This window comes from Scatophagus argus, chromosome 6 (genome assembly GCF_020382885.2).
Source record: "Scatophagus argus isolate fScaArg1 chromosome 6, fScaArg1.pri, whole genome shotgun sequence".
In the NCBI taxonomy this organism is placed as follows: domain Eukaryota; kingdom Metazoa; phylum Chordata; class Actinopteri; family Scatophagidae; genus Scatophagus; species Scatophagus argus.
Genome location: NC_058498.1, coordinates 24,442,085 through 24,459,664, shown reverse-complemented (window position 1 = coordinate 24,459,664; position 17,580 = coordinate 24,442,085). Strand labels below are relative to the sequence as shown.

Genomic DNA, 17,580 nt, shown 5'->3' with positions numbered 1-17,580 from the left:
CATTTCTCAGAGCTTTATGACTCTGTCAAAGCACAAAACCGAGAGAGAGGAGAAAAAGAAAAAAGAAAAGAAAAAAAAAACAAAAACAGAGTTTCTCTTGAGTTCTGAGATACTACATACACAGCAGTGTCTGTACTTTTCTAACTTGTACATTGTACATGCAAGAAGACGACATATAAGCAAGACACTGAAAAGGCAGTAAACAACCGAATGTAGAAAACACTACCAAGTAAAGAAATTCTAACAAGAAGCACAGAAGACAACGCAAACGAGTCACAACTGCTTCCAGTTGGTGCCTGGAAATACCTGAGAAACACTATTTGTCGCTGTGGCTCAACAAGTTACTGATGTCAACCATCTGTCAGTGGTGTTGGGAAAAAAAACATTCTGATTGCATGTTTTTATTATTATTATTATTATTATTTGCAGATATTTGCTATTAACCAAGAGTCGAACCTAGAGCTTGCCAGTTCAAATGGTAAATGGTCTGAATCATGTCACCATAATGTTAAAACTTAAAAACAAACAAGCCAAATCAGTTCAGTCCGAACACGACTTCTCAGCTTCTTATATTCTTAAAAGACTGGAGATAGGGACTTAAACTCATATCTTCTCTAATGATAAGCCACAATTAATATATAATATGTATTATGTACTATAATTATATAATTGATTGTGTAACAAACAAGGACAGCCTCACTTGTTTGGGTTCATCGGGTTCATTTGGGTTCATTTGTTCATTGTTTTTAATTAATGTTTTATCTAACATAATTATCAGTTGAATATAAGCGAGAAACTGTATCTAATCTAAGATGGTTTTAGTCTTTTGCCATAAATCACGCTCTGTTTTTGATGAGGTTAATTCCTAATTGTTGAGCTCAATCTGACTGTGAAAGCCAGGAGCAGCAGTGACAGTGTGTGAAAGCCTGCTGCTTAATCCATTTATATTTAGAGCAGATGGATGAAGGTGACAGCTAAGGTGTGCGTGTGTGTGTGTGAGTGCAGACAAAATCACATGTGAGTCAGTCAGAGCTGGTGCTGAGAGAAAAGATATTTGATGGAGCTGTTTTTGAATTAATTAAATCTCTAAATTTTAAATGGAATTCACATCATGGAGTGAGGTCATTCCCCCATATAATCATCAGATAAAGGACACTTCCAAATTACGAGCTATGCACGTAATTTCACATTATCTTTTTCTGCTCGCTATAGCTCTCCTGTCCATTCTGAGAGAACTGAACAATACTATTTTGCCCCAATCCCAGAGTCCACATAGTATGAATTAGATCTGCTTTTTGCAGATGATGTGGTTCTGTTGGCTTCATCAATTTGAGCATCATGCGCAGGGGCAGTTTGCTACTATCACAGGGTTTGAGTGAGGGCAAATTGGAGAGTGAGATGGACAACTGAGTCGAAAGCCAAAGCTTTCCAATTTGCCAATTGATATATGTTCTAACCCTCATTTGTTGAACTCAATAGGCAGTGACCGAAAGGATGAGATCACAGATCACAGATCACAGATTTCTGATTCTGACTCTGATTCTCTGACTCAGGTGTCCAAAATGAGTTTCCCTTGTAAGGCTCAGCCTTAGAGATACGGTGAGGGGACAGCTCACTGAAATGAGCCAGCTGAGGTGATTTCAGCATCTGATTAGGATGTCTCCAGTACATCTTCCATTGGACATGTTCAACTGAGAGGAGAACCTGGGGTAGACCGGAAAACTGCTGGAGTGGTTACATATGACATCTGGCCTGGGAACCCCTTCAGATCCCCACAGGAGGAGCTGTTGTCAGGGAGAGTTTGCTGTTTGCACTCTAATCAATATGTATCACCCATACCAGAACAATGACATCTTATCCTTTGTCCGTGCTGGAAGTTTGTTGAACTGAATGCTCAAGTGGCTACATCTTTACTAACAGCTTCACTAGAAGAAGGGCAAATTACTTCTTGCATTGAAATATAATGTTACAAGGTTGGGAATACTGGGCTGGTTGTGTGCACGGTGCTAATGTCAGTCTGAACTCTCCCAGAGCATCACCGTATGTTTGGTTTGAATATACCTTTGCACATCTTTCAGATGCAGTCACTCTTTGAATGTTCTCATGCTGTTGGGTAAATAGGAACTCCCTTTGTCAAACTGAGGAATGTCTTGGCCCTTCAAGAGGCTTTTCATGGTTTACAGCCGTCCTCATTGGACCATAATTGTGGTCAGACTGAACAGGAATAGCTGCCCAACATAGAAACAAATGACAGCTAACTAGCTTGCAGCTAATTGTAGCTATCCAAAACATCTAAAGAAACCTAGCTAATTCTAGTCTCTAAACTTAATCTTCCAAAGCAGGCATCCCACTGCTTCCATTAGTGTGTGTATTGCCTATGTAACGCGACCTGACGTCTGCTTATATGAGTGCTTCCTGCACTTACCCTCTGCCTCCTCAGTCTTTAGACAGTTTCTAAAAACAGATTGTTGCTGTCGAGTCTTGAAGTGGTCATACATCACTCTGTCTGCACTCTTTTCTACTTTGATGTTACAACAATACAGAGCATCCTCTGTGCTTAGGTGCCCAGTTCTGCTTGCATAACCCTGTTAAAACATTCCTGAACAGCTAGATAACATTTCTTAGAGCCTCTGCCCCATCCCTCTCTTTGTACACATTTTTCCAAATTTGCTTCTCCTCTGAAAATTAACTTCCGTAATTATTTCTTTAGCTATTTGTGTTAGTTTCATTGTTGGAGCTGTAATGAACGGCCCTTCTCACAGGTTACTCAAAGCACACAGACAATGTAAACACTGCAAACTACTCTTTACGATAGTGGAAAGATCTTTATGCACAGTGCGTATGGAAACTGCGAGTGGCCAAAGCAGAATATTATTTATCCTATAACAGCTGTATAGAACAAATGTAAGTTTCCTGAAGTGCTTGAAGTTGTCCATTTTGTCTACTTGTGCAGTAAAAAGTTATAAAGTCTGTTCTGAGAGGAACTGAAACTGAAATGGAAGCTATAGCTGGAAGCTTCCATTAAAGGCCAGGTTCACGATCAGCCACTGTGCTCTCTTTCTGCTTCTTTTGGGCCCCACCACCACATAGCCTGGCCAAGCATGTTTTAGAGAATTAAAGCACAGTCAGTGTTAATGCATGTCTTTATTCTCAGTAACAGAGGAAGGTTTGTTCACTGCACTTAGAGCTTCGGGCTGCAGGGGAACCATAATAATCATTAAACCAGAGCAATAAGACGTGGACACACACACATGTGTGTGAATGCTTTGTTATAGTTTGCTATGTGCATTAGTCACACATGGATAGTTACAGTATAATCTACTTGTGATGATATGGCAGAAGACCGATGACTATTTTCATTTGCATTTGTTCAGAAGAGGTATAAGGATGAGTAAGTTGGCCGGTTATTCACGCTGATCATCATCCCAGGCTATAAATAAGTTTGCCGTGTTGTTTTCACTTCAGTTCTAAAGAAAAAGCTGCAACTAGAAAATGTATTCATAGCATCTTATGTCATAAAACTATAACAAGGTTACTAACTTGTCTAATACTTGACTAATACCTTATCAGGAAACACATCACAAACACAATTTAAAGAGAGATTCTTTTTTATTTTCTTTCTTTTTTTTTTTTTAAAAAAAAAAGTGAGATGAAATTTCAACATGAAATCAGGAAGAAGTGCTGTAGAGAGGAGGAACACAGTGATACATTTTAATCATCGATTTGGAAATTCACTTTTAAGGAATGGAAGGTGAAGTTGCATTACAACAACATAATTCTCTCTTGTTGACATTTTTGTTGGTGTTTTTCTGGCTCGAGCACAAGCAGACGATGTCTTCTTTTTTCCACTTAGAAGGCTCTTTGGCTCAGTTGTTCTCTAGGGGGAGAAATATCAATGATCATAACAACAGAGCTATTTGAATGGCTGAAGAATCAGAGATGTGGACTGTGATTAAGAGGTCTGGAGGCACATTATATTCGTTCACAACTTTACTGGCCAGACGGACATGTGGTCTAAGTATTAATGTCCTCCAGAGGACCCAATTTGATGATGATGATGACAAACTCTTTTGATTTTAATGACACATAATCTTTCCTCTTGCACCATCATGAGGATAAATATAGAATTTAGCCCCACTCCCAGAAAGGGTCTAAGAGTAGTTTCATATTTTTTCAGTCTGTCCAACACTTTTGCTTTGTGGTGTGTTGTGAACGCTTCGTCAAACGGCCATGTCACAGTACAGCAGTTTTCCAGCAGAGCTGATTCTGTGGGAAATCCTTAAGAGATGCAAGAAATGTTGATGCCGTCTCTATAGCATATACTCTTCAATCTCTGACTGGTCACACCGATCAGATTGACTAACTGATCTTTTTCCCGTTTTATTTTATATTTAACTATAACCCTTCTCGAATTCTCCTCTATGTCACCCTGACTCCACTACAACTCTACTACTGTACTGCGTGTGCTGTATGTGTCTCACACTTATCCAATCATAATGTTTCTGCTTGTTTGTTTGTCTGAATTAGAGTCTTGGGGCTGAGGGTGTAAAGCTCGCTATGTGCATGTTTGCCTTCACTTCACTTTGTGTGGAATTGAGTAGCGTTTCACATCTGATCAGAGTGTTCTTCCTTACAGATGAGATCATGCAGCAGGAGATCAGGCCCCTGCTGGCTGTAGACATCATAGAGCAGCTTCATCGCCAGTTTGCCTTGCTCTCAGGTATGTAACAAGACTCTGCATTCCCTTTGTCCTGCTGTTCACACCTGGAGTGTATTTAAATTAAATAGAGGGCTAGGAAATATTAATAGCCATACTGGCTCAAGTTATTAGTATTCTCGACGCGCAAGACTATGCAAATTGGCCATGTTCAATGACATCATGGTGAGTTCCACAAATTTAATGGTAAAATGTAAGAGCTCTGTATTGTGTGGTCCCTCAAAGATGAAAAAAAAAGTGCGGAAATTTACTGATATTTATTTTCACGTGATATCATAGAAGAGAATGTCACTAAAAATAAGATTGTCTGGATTTTTTTTCATTATTTTTTTTTTATTTTGAGTAGCTGACAGAAGACATTATGCAACTATGTTCACAGACTGAATAGTGAGCCTTTTGATTATAGTAGAATGATCCCGATTTGTAAAGGTGCTGAAGCTGCTCTTAAACCACACACCCCAGTCTCCCCTATTATTTTTTATTTTAATGTCTACTGCATGTTATTTCACTGTTCTACCCCACCTGTTTTACAGTGTATGCTACAAAAGACCCCACACTTCCCTAGTTTGTACAGTAAAGTCTCACAAACTGGATTCTGTCCTGGTCTTTGCTGTGTGTTGCAGTATTCTGTATCTCACTTAAGTGCACTCCATAAATGGAAACAAGATGTCATCCACCTCTAATGTTATTTCTAGTTATTCTAGTTCTAGTTATGTTATTACCAACATCCTCTTATATACAGTGGCACTTCACTTCTCCTTCTCCCTTCATGCTAACAGGAACTGGAAGTTTCACTTTTAATCCTTCTGACGCGCCTGCACAATCCCAGCAGTTTCCCAGAAGAAAGGACTTTATGTGTTAATCAGCTGCTTGGCTCTCTTGTGACTTTTTATTATTCACAGAGAAAATCACACTAAAACGAGTGATATGCTTTTACAGAAAAATACAGAAAGCCCTTCAGCTGGCTGTTAGTATTTGGTTTGGTGTGTGTCTTTGTGTGTCAGCCCTGCAGCTGACTGGCGACCTGTCCAGGGTGTACCCAGCCTCTCGCCTGCTGTCATGTAGACAGCTGGATGGATGGATGGATGGATGGATAATGTCCTTGGTGTCCCACCCTGTAGATAAATACATATGTTCCATGGCTTGCATCCAAAGAGAAGAAGTGTAGGGGCAGTGCATTTTCAACACATTAATCAAAATAATGGACTAGAGGATCATTTATATTCTTACATAGAGGGTTTTTGTATGTTCAGTAGTGCATGTTGTTTTTCCAGTGTTAAACTTATCACATGGACATCTGATATAGACGCACACACCAATCTGTGACTCGCTACATAGCCTGTGTCTGTTTCTCATATATTGTGAGTTTTTTAATTATCCAATATTATTGTCCCTAAATTGCCTCTTTTTGAATTTCTGAACGGTGGTGCAGTGGTTAGCACTGTCGCCTCATAGCAAGAGGGTTCCAGGTTCGAATCCCGGTCTGGGCCCTTCTATGTGGAGTTTGCATGTTCTCCCTGTGCCTGCGTGGGTTTTCTCCGGGTACTCCGGCTTCCTCCCACAATACCAAAAACATGCACATTAGGTTAATTGGCTACTCTAAATTGCCCCCAGGTGTGAGTGTGAGAGTGTGTGGTTGTCTGTCTTTGTGTGTTGGCCCTGCGATACAAGTAACATGACTTAACTGGGCCATGCGATTGACTGGCGACCAGTCCAGGGTGTACCCCGCCTCTCGCCCGTAGTCAGCCGGGATAGGCTCCAGCTCCCCACGACCCTGACGGATAAGCGGTATAGAAAATGGATGGATGGATGAATACTACTTAAGACTACAGACTTAGAGTTGAGCAGCTGTTGCAGGATGAGAAATAGTAAGAATCACATTCAAATCAAAGAATAAAAGATATGTTACACTCTAATACCGTGGGAAAGGAGGCATTAAATTGTGTTGCAAAAGCTTTTGTTGAATGGATCATTTGTGTTAGTGTGGCATGATTGTCCTAATGAGTGGCTAACAGTTGAGTTTATGTGTAACATATTTGTCCACTGCAAATACCAGAGCTGCTGTCACTCCCAAGTGAAAGTCTCCAACTTTTTATCATGAATGTGTTTTTACAAATGGAAGCTTAGCTATTCACTGACATCCAGCTGGTGGAAAGTCACATGATTTTATTTTTTAACAGTTTAGACAGGATTATTGCCTCTGGGTGCCCTCAGACTTTCCAGATGTGTTGTTAGCCATGGCACAGCAGCTTGTGTGGTTCTCCAGGGATGCTTCTCATTCCTTCTCTCAGTCTTCTCACAACAGCCGAAATAACAGCTATTTCCAAAAATCTTTGCTCAGCATTACTTGCCTCCAGAGTTAGGTAAGTTTAAGACAGGCCCGGTTTATGGCTTTCACCACATGTGTGTGTCTGTTGTGAGTGTGTTTGTCTTCTCAGTAGGATGTGGGTTGGTATGATACAGTCCACTGGCTGGATATTTTGGTCCTTCTCTTTACAGTTTTGACACATGTGAAGTGAAACCATTAGTCACACAGAGTGATATCCTCGGTGGGGTAAATGGATCAGAAAATGGAAATACTCAACTAGAGGACAAATACCTCGAAACTGTACTTAAGTATAGTACTCGAGTACATGTGTTTGCTTACATTCCATCGTTGCTCTCTTTCCTCGGAAACAAAGGAGAAGCACAGAGCACATATTCACTAAAGGGGCAGTTACTCAGAAAGAAATTTCACTACTGATGCGACTTCAAGCATAATTGAACTTTTCAACATTGTTTTATTTTCTGACCACAAGGGGGCAGTGCAGTAAGCTGATGTTTTTACTCATCCCAAAAAGACGCCAGTTCACAGCAGACACAGAACAACTTTGGTGTTCACTCGGAGTAATTCCAGTGTTAACTCTCCTTTCTGCTCTGTTTTGGCTGACATCTTTTGCTCTGCATAGTGTTCTGGTAATGCAGCTTTAGATATTATCTGTTGAGTATACCCTGAAACCAGACACCAGTACTCCTATAGAAGTATGTGGGCCCCAGTGACACAGTGATGAGGCAGGCACCAGACACCCTACTACATCACATACATACAGCAAGGAATTACAGTCCACGGGTGGTCCAGATCTGTTTTCAGAATGTGGATACCCATGACATGAGCCTGGGTTCCAGGCCAGAATAGATCAGCTACAGTCAGACGGTGGGGCGAGATATTTCTATGTCATGGGCGCCCACGTTCTGGCTTAGTGGGAGAGTTTCAGTGTGTAAATTTATGGTAATTTGATTCAACTTTGCTTTACTGATGAATATGGACCATCATTATATCAAAAGAAATTAGTCTTGAAACTCAATTTTGGTGAATCAGCAAGGAGAGCAGACCAGAAAACCATATATATTCTCTTTAACACGTGTAAAGACCAGTTCCCTTGTCTGACAAGGCCTATAAAAGCCCATTGATACGTTGAAGTCACTTTGCCGGGTCAGTGTGTAAGAATGCTTTCCTACCAAGCCTTTCCAATAAGAATATGACACACATGTCCACTCCTCCTCCTCCTCCTCCTGTCGGATTTCCATCTTCTGCAAGTTCATTGGATGTGTGCGGTTGAAAGATGATGCTTGAGACTGTGGGTGACAGAGCGGAGAAAATTAAGTGTGTGAAACAGTCAAACCAAGAATGGAGCACTAGTTTTGTTTTCTGTCAGTTACCTCAAGATTGCGCACACCTCAACTTCACATGTGTTGATAATTTTTAAAATTACACACATCATCACTCTCTCCAATAACGACAAGGAACATTTTAGCTGAGGTGCCACAGGATTTTTAGCTCAATGTTGCCATCTTGTGACGTTTTTGTGTAACAAGCGTTAATGGGAATATCTGCATTTAAAAACATTTTGAAAGTTTTACTTCATACTTCATCATTGAAGGAACACTATTCATTCTCCTCATCTCATTGCAAGCTTTGTTAAAACCCTGCAAACCTTTAAAACCCTTCATTTTAAATTCAAGTTGAATTTGTGGCAAATGTGTACAAAATGATACATGAAAAGACATCTAGCATCAATATACATCCTACAGATTGGTACAGAATACACAGTACATGTGATACTGTCAGACAGTGTGAGACTTGAGGATGCTTAGAGGAGTGAGAGTAAATGTTGTGTGTGTTGTTTTTGTGTTGCAGGAGGGCGAGGGAAAGATGGTGCCCCCATCATCACGTTCCCGGAGTACTCAGGCTTCAGTGAAGTGCCAGAGGAAGACTTCCTTAATGTTGTTACTTACCTGACCAGCATCCCCAGGTACACACACTCTCATACACATTAAGCTTCATTTTTTACTGTGGCTCTTCTCTGATAATCAGACTCCTCAAGTTGCATATTAGACCAAAAAAAAGACCTCCCAAACAGCAAAAAGTTAGCAAAAAGTAAGCTTTTGGGCCCATATTAAGCCCATCTTTTTTCCTACTTTATGTGCAATATGGAGTTTCACTATACTGAAATACTACATGACACCACAAATTCTGTGTGGTATTTTGATTATACAAATTATTATAACAACATGCAAACACAAAGCTGAAATACTGAAGTCTCTTTTACTTATCAGTAGCTTTTTTTTTTTTTTTTTGTATATAATATCATATCTTAAACACTTACTGATACATGGACATTACCCAGCTGAAAGTGGTAGAAACTAGACTGGCAGTATGTTGCCTTCTAAGGAACGAATGACTATACCCCTGTGCCAAATGTTTGATAAGTGTTTATGTGCAATGTTGTTAACACAGCCTGGGAGTCCATTTTATTTTTAATTTAATTCAATTCAATTGATTTATTTATTTATTTGGTAGTGTTGTTTTATTTTATTTTACTTTATTTATGTTTTGTTTATTTAGGGTATTTTTTTTTAAAAAAAAACATTGCAATTATAATGTCTGGATATTATAAAGAATTATTTTAAAAAAAATTCTGAGTGAGTCAATCAATCAAAAATCATAAAAGTCTAATCAACAACTGTTATGTTCACTGTTAACAAAAAGAAATGTCTATATTGCCTGTATATGATTTTGTTTTCATAAAACCTACTTTTATTCAGTATTTTGCATAAGTCAACTAATGTGAGCTGTACTGCAATGCAGGACAACAGGATTATAGTTTGTATACAATAGCTCTTTGTTGAGTAAGGCTTGCCTAACACATCACTACTCCACTTCCTTCAGATTTACAGTAACTTTTAATGTTTCAGGAAGTGACCACATAGTGCTGAATTTGATTGGCAAATGCACACACACATGTGCATACACATGCACAGCTCTGTGATACAGTCACATGTCCTCTCTACCTCCTGTCTCCAGCCTGGATGCTGCAAGCATCGGCTTTATTATCATCATTGACCGGCGGAAGGACAAATGGAGCTCAGTGAAGGCCTCTCTGTCCAGGATTGCTGTAAGTTCTCTATTTGTTGCTTGTAAATATAGACGTAAAATCATCATGTATAAAACTGCTTGATTTTAAATGTAACTGAATTTGGACCTATAATATTAACGCATCTTCTGTGTTCTTGGAAGTTAAAAGCGAGTGGCCCTGTACTGAGGCTCTCTATTATCTGTAGGACTCAAAATGGATTTTTCACTCTATACTGCAACCTTTATATGATTAAAAATTATAAACTGAATAATCTTTTGTGGCCTACTTTTTTAATTATCTTTCTTTTTATTATGCAATTAAAGTGTCTTGTACTTGTACATCATACATACATGTTCAATTGTTGCTCAGGTGTTTATCAGTCTATTTTATACTGATGGCGTATAGAAAGGATATAATAAAGGATATAAAACCTGAGCTTGATATTATATCCTGCCTTGCGGTTTAGTTTTTGTTTGTTCTTCTTTATGGAGTGTCCACTAGAGGGCAGTCTCTGGAAATTAACCTTTGTTGCTTTCTTACCCTTGTTACAAAGCCATATCTCCTACTCAACAGGGTGCATATCTATGAGTATGAGGGGTTCAATGAAAGAGCTACAGATTATTTCATGTGAAATAATATGAACTTTTAGAGGTCTGAGGTAATGTTCAGATTTCTAAGAAGCAGGAAGAAGAGAAATAATGCTAAGAATTTTGTGTAGCAGGTAACTGCTGGCCTTGTGCCAATTAGTTACAGACAAAGAGGTTTAAAGAAGTCTGAAAAAGAAAATCACATGTTTCATTCAGCTAGGACTAAGAATTATTTTCATCATCAATTTGCTCACATGACATAGTTCTGCTGGTTTGTGATGTTTAAGCTCCACTGACCTGCATGCAGCCATCTATGATGTCATCAGGAGGATGAAACAGTTTTAGAAATGAGTCACTGCTGTGGTATATGCCACTCACAGTGTTGAAATAGAAATGAATGTTGGGCTACAAGTCCATCAGTGACTCTCAGTTTATGTTCCTTTTTTTAGTGTACATTTGGAAGTAGGCTGATTGTGTACCACAGACATGTGAAGCTCAGTTAAACTTTACTGACGTGTCACTCTGTCAGATGTTCCTGGATAAGCTGCTGTGATAATATGATCCTTTAGTGGTCAATACCAGCAGCAAGACACACACATGCGCACTTAACTATGCTGTTGTGTTACCTAGGGGGCGTTTCCAGGAAACCTGCAGTTGGTGTTGGTTTTGAGGCCATCCAGGTTCTTCCAGAAGGCTATTGCAGATATTGGGATCAAGCTGCACAAGGATGACTTTAAAATGAAGGTACCGGTAAGCATGCTTCAATGCCAACCATAGAAAGTGGTTTTATTGTCAACAAGTCATCTCAGCTACATTCATTTTTGCTTTTACTAAGGATCAAACTGGTAACCATCGTTCACACAATGATACACAACCAGCACAAGCACTGAAAATTTTTGTCCAGTAAACGGTATAAAGGTTCAGACAACAGATGGCCTCGTTCTCTGAGGCTGTTACCACTATTTGTACACAAGTTATTTATAATCTTCACAACTCCAAACCCTGACAAATCAGTTCCATATGAATAAATAGAAACATTAAGAAATGAGAGTAAAGTGCAGTAAATGAAGAACATGAGTAAGTCGGTGTATTAGATGATAAAGATGACACAACTGGAAACTCTCCAAGGTTGTCAGTCAAAATCCACTTTTGGGGCAGTCATGCCCAGGGGTCACACCAACATCCAAAAAATCACACAACCATTTGTTTTTATTTTTTATCTGCAAATGTCTGTTGTATGTAATACAGTGATGACAGATAAAGTCACAATCTAATATGCCAGAAAGCAACGAACATAGACTCTTTACCACACCAGATAAGTAAATTCAACCCTGCTCTTGGCAGTATTTCAGCGCTGCAGTGACATCATCAACAGCCTTGTCTCTGCCTGCACCCTGCAAATTTTGTTTTTGAACTCCCTCTCACATCTTCGAAAGCCAGATCTACTGCAAAAGTAACGAGAGAGAGAGAAATGACTGTGCATGATGCCAGACTAGTGTAGGTCCACGTTTCACATTTTTAATTTATCTGAAGCAGCCTAAATTGGGACAACAAGAGCAGCTGGAGACGTAAAGCAGAATCCATTAACACACTAAATTCATAAGCCTGGCATTGTTTGTCAGACTGCATGTAAAGAGAGTAGTGTTGGGTTAAATGTAATATCAGTTCAACCAGTTCAGAATGTAATCTGTGGTTGTTGTGTTTTTAGTGCCGTTTGAATTTCACCTGATACTCCAGCCATTCAGAGAATAGAGAGAATAGCCTCTATTGTCATTGTACATGGAACAACGAAATTGATGGGGGATGCTCCCACAGAGCCACCGTACACCACAAAAACAAAAAAAAAATTAAACAACGAATAGCAAAAGCAACATGGCAGAAAACAAAGGCAGAAATGTCACAGGACATCTCTGGCAACGAGGAAAAAAAATATATTATGGATAAATTCAGTATTCACTTCTTTAAAGTTGGGGATTCACAAGAGACAAATTTAGTATGACACTGACCAAAAAACACAGGATCCTACATTTCCCACATACAAGTCCTTAGCATCTTTTCTTAGACTCTCCCTGCCTGATAAATAAAATCTTAATCAATGTTCACTTTCTACTGAAGTCATTCGGGTCATTTACATGTTCAAAGAAGGACAATGAATGTGTACTTCCTCCCACTGTACAGAAATGAAGACATAATATTCCAGATATGAGTACTGCAATCTTGTTCTGGTGACAGAAACCATCTTTGGGAAAAATATAGTTGATGTGTGTTTTGACTTTTTAGTTTGGTCAAAGTCCCGTCTGTTAACATGGAGGGAGTGCGGTTTATGACCTGTACTGCAGCCAGCCACCAGGGGGTGATCAAGATGTTCTGGCTTCTCTTTTGGGGAGCTTTCGTGTCTTATACAGTATACAGTCAGCGATAAAGGATACCACAGTTAGTGTCAATGTTACCTAATGTAGATCATGTTCAAAAGTACTTGTGGTGATGTATTAAATGTATTTGCAGATTGTGATGCTGAATTCTCTGTCAGACCTGCACGGATATGTGGATAAGGGCCAGCTGACCCGAGAGCTCGGAGGAAACCTGGAGTATTGTCACAGTCAGTGGATACACCACCGAACTGTAAATACCGTACACCTTAGCTTCAATACTGCTGATTTGGCAGTTTCAGTGGCTGTATGGTCAGCTGCACTTCATGGCCACTGCAGAGTCACATGTTGATCTTTTCCCCTAGGCCATAGAGAACTTTGCCATGACAGTGAAAACCACGGCCCAGATGTTACAGAAGTTTGGAACAGACCTGGCAGAGACGGAGCTTCCCAATGACGTCCAGTGCACCAAAGACCTGCTCACAGCACACACGGACAAACACAACAACCTCAAGGTGATTGAATGCATGTAGCACAACAACACAAGGACAGTAAGTGCATGCATGTCAACAAAGATTTTCACACTTTTTTTTTTTCACACCTTTTGGCTGTAAATGCTGGTGCAACCCCGCCTGTAATGGCAAGTTTCTGAACTTCACAAGATTAATATGTTTAAAAAGATATGGGAGGAGTAGCCTAGTGTCACATGTACACAGAGACTTCTACAAGGCACAAATCAACCGGACGGTAATGGAAATTAGGAGCAAAGTTGTTACAGGACATTTCACAACACAAACACATGAATTTAAAGGCACCTGTTCTCGGTGTGCACCTCCATGGTTTTAGTCGTTGTTGGAGACATGAGGTTTTAACTCAATGCATGACAAATAAATGATGCATATGAAAAAAAAATGTTAACAAGTCATCTCAGCTACATTCATTTTTGCTTTTACTAAGGATCAAACTGGTAACCATCGTTCACACAATGATACACAACCAGCACAAGCACTGAAAATCTTTGTCCAGTAAACGTTATAAAGGTTCAGACAACAGATGGCCTCGTTCTCTGAGGCTGTTACCACTATTTGTACACAAGTTATTTACAATCTTCACAACTCCAAACCCTGACAAATCAGTTCCATATGAATAAATAGAAACATTAAGAAATGAGAGTAAAGTGCAGTAAATGAAGAACATGAGTAAGTCGGTGTATTAGATGATAAAGATGACACAACTGGAAACTCTCCAAGGTTGTCATTCAAAATCCACTAGTCATGCCCAGGGGTCACACCAACATCCAAAAAATCAGACAACCATTTGTTTTTATTTTTTATCTGCAAATGTCTGTTGTATGTAATACAGTGATGACAGATAAAGTCACAATCTAATATGCCAGAAAGCAACGAACATGGGCTCTTTACCACACCAAATAAGTAAATTCAACCCTGCTCTTGGCAGTATATCAGCGCTGCAGTGAGATCATCAACAGCCTTGTCTCTGCCCGCACCCTGCAAATTTTGTTTTTGAACTTTCTCTCACATCTTCGAAAGCCAGATCTACTGCAAAAGTAACGAGAGAGAGAGAGAAATGACTGTGCATGATGCCAGACTAGTGTAGGTCCACGTTTCACATTTGTAATTTATCTGAAGCAGCCTAAATTGGGACAACAAGAGCAGCTGGAGACGTAAAGCAGAATCCATTAACACACTAAATTCATAAGCCTTGCATTGTTTGTCAGACTGCATGTAAAGAGAGTAGTGTTGGGTTAAATGTAATATCAGTTGCTCTGAGGTCATGTGTGTTTGTCCAACACATTCTCATCCCACATCATCAGATACTGTTGCTTTGTCACCTGCAAGCCCTTCCTGTCGCAAAATCTTTAGACACTTTGGCTACATTTAGAAACAAAAGCTACATGGTTAGATTTAGGAAAAGATTGGTGACGTGTTTGATTTCACGCACACACACACACACACCCCTCTTGGGATTTTGTTGCTTTGTAAATTATGTTGCATTATTGTTCTGGTAACTTGATATTGACAGGGATGTGTTTGCATCGAAGCTACATTAAAGCCATGCATCTCATCCAGACGCAAAGGACACAAAGTGCCCAAGCAGCGGTATTTGATGCCCTGGGAAAGGGGTCAGGCTTGTTTGTCGCTTAAATTGTGCTTAGTGGATCAAACAGCCTTTCAAGTTGGAATTCTGTGTCAGAGGTAGTTTTTCTTTCCAAGTTCTGAGTACAATGGAATGCAGCATTATATCATAGGCAACTGAAAAGCCTTCGATGTGATCACTTTGTTTAAAAGTACTATTACAAAGTTGAATTGGAGAAGAAAACAGCTGAATTAAAGCAAAACTATTCACTTCACTGGGCTCTTTTTCTTGCAGGTCAGGGAACATTTGCATAAAAATGAACCTTTTTCAGCTTCCCTTGTGGTAACATAATATTTTCCCATGGTTCAGGTTGTAATCAGCAGCATCTTGTTGTGTCTGCAGTGTTTCAGTCTACCAGTGTGAACAGGGGCAACAATATAACATAAGTAACATAGCAAGCCTACTGAAAAATAGCTTGCTTTTGTTGATGCTTATGGCCGTCTCTTATCTGACACCCTTCTTTCCAATGCTGCCACTTCTAGTAAACAGATGTCATTATTCAGATGAAATGCTAGATTAAGATGTATGCTGCAGTAATAAGTCTAAATGAGACCTTATACACACACACACACCGGACAGCTGTTTTACAGATGTTAACGTTATCTCTGATGCTTCTGTGTCTCTAAACCAGGATGAACTGAAGCTAGCTTTGAAGCAGGGCACCACCTTGTTAGGCTGTATCAAGGAGCAGGCAGCCAAGTCAGAGAACCACAAACTCAACCCAGATGAGATGGAGAACCAAACCACTGTGGAAAGGTGAAGCTTTTCTTATACATTGTATAATGTCTATATTATGCCCAATGTAGTCCTATAGGAACTCCCATTATGTGTGTAATGAAGTTCTTGTTGTGTGTCTCAGGCTCCTTGCCCAGCTGGATGAGACAGAGAACGCCTTTGAACAGTTCTGGTGTAAACACCATCTGAAATTGGAGCAGTGCCTGCAGCTACGCCACTTTGAACAGGACTTCAGAGAGGTATATCTGTATATCTGTCCATCTCCCCGTCTGCCTGGCTGCCTCCGGCCTGAAACCTTTGGATCTTGCCTGTGTCTGCTCTTCATGCAGCTTCAGAAAACTAAAATGACACTTTGAAAATCATACTTAACCAACTGTTTGGATGTTTGTAAATACAATGACTCTGTTTCATGTTCTGCCCATCACTTGTTCAGAAAGTTGCTCAAAAGGGGTTTTTTTTCCCTCTAAATTTCTCATATTAGAATCGACCATTTAACATGCTTAAGGAATTCACTCCTCTCAGGATTGTATAATTTCAAGAGTTTTCAAGTTGCCTTATCTATCCTTGTTGTCTTTTCTCAGTGTCTGTTTCTGTACCCCCTTTGGTTCTCCAGGTCAAAGTGTCTCTTGACAGTTTGATGGACAGTCTAACTAGCCTATCAGATATTGGGGATTGTGTGGCCAGAGTTGAACAAATGCTAAAGGAACTGAAAACACTGGAGGAAAAGGCTCAGGTCAGTCAGCACACACACATTTACCTGACTGGACACACTGAAGATTTTGTTTGCACTACTTTCAATGCCATAATATATTCTGAATCATTTTTCTTCCAGCCTACAATAGAAAAGGCCCAGCTCCACGCGCTGCACGGTGACCAGCTCATCCAGAGCAACCACTATGCTGTGGACTCTATTCGACCCAAATGTGTTGAGCTCCGGAGGGTCTGTGACGACTTCAGCAACGAGGCCAAGAAAAAGACAGATATCTTGTCCAAATCCCTGCAGATACATGTGGGCATCGATAAGGTCAGGATATAAGACGCCACATCCAGGATCAGTCTTTGTCTAACTTATTGAAGGCCGCTGAACCTGTTTTTGTCTCCTAAATCTCCTTTTTCAGACTGACTTTTATTTGATTCACTGTTTGTGACTTGTTGCCAAGGCTATGTTTACTTATATTTGTTGTCAATTTACATTTTCTTTTTTCCCAATCCTTTGTAATATTGAAACAAGACTACAATTCTAGCTCTAGCCTCCATAAGAGTGTATTATGGTACAGTGGTGCTTTGAGTGAAAGGTTACAGTCAGCAAGCTAACATGCGCACTATTACCTGCACTGTACCAACATGTTTACAATAACTGCATATACTGCATCTCTGCTATTGACACCATTAGGAATTAATTTAAGTACAGGTTTATTACATGATTATGATGATTATTATATGACACCGTAGTTTGCAGTGATGTTGAAGCGGGCTGCATTATGTTCAGAGGTTTTCTGAAAATTTTGTCCACACCACATATACACCAATCAGCTATAACATTATAACCATCCACCTGGTATTGAGTAGGTTCCTCTTATGCCGCCAAGACAGCCCATGGTGGCATGGACTTCACCAGA

General features: G+C 39.8%; 1 protein-coding gene across 8 annotated transcripts in view; it reads left to right on the top strand.

Moving 5' to 3' along the window:
* Nucleotides 1-17,580, top strand: part of mcf2l2 (MCF.2 cell line derived transforming sequence-like 2) — a 118,737-nt gene that overhangs the window by 26,460 nt on the left and 74,697 nt on the right. For 6 of the 8 annotated variants that reach the window (XM_046392584.1, XM_046392576.1, XM_046392580.1 and 3 more), the window contains exons 2-11: nucleotides 4,637-4,720; nucleotides 8,895-9,009; nucleotides 10,062-10,152; nucleotides 11,331-11,450; nucleotides 13,206-13,322; nucleotides 13,435-13,584; nucleotides 15,858-15,982; nucleotides 16,086-16,200; nucleotides 16,575-16,694; nucleotides 16,794-16,985. In XM_046392584.1, the coding sequence (XP_046248540.1) occupies nucleotides 4,637-4,720; nucleotides 8,895-9,009; nucleotides 10,062-10,152; nucleotides 11,331-11,450; nucleotides 13,206-13,322; nucleotides 13,435-13,584; nucleotides 15,858-15,982; nucleotides 16,086-16,200; nucleotides 16,575-16,694; nucleotides 16,794-16,985 (1,229 nt within the window). The remainder of the gene's footprint in view (nucleotides 1-4,636; nucleotides 4,721-8,894; nucleotides 9,010-10,061; nucleotides 10,153-11,330; nucleotides 11,451-13,205; nucleotides 13,323-13,434; nucleotides 13,585-15,857; nucleotides 15,983-16,085; nucleotides 16,201-16,574; nucleotides 16,695-16,793; nucleotides 16,986-17,580) is intronic. The other 2 variants (XM_046392577.1, XM_046392583.1) reach the window with 1 other exon arrangement.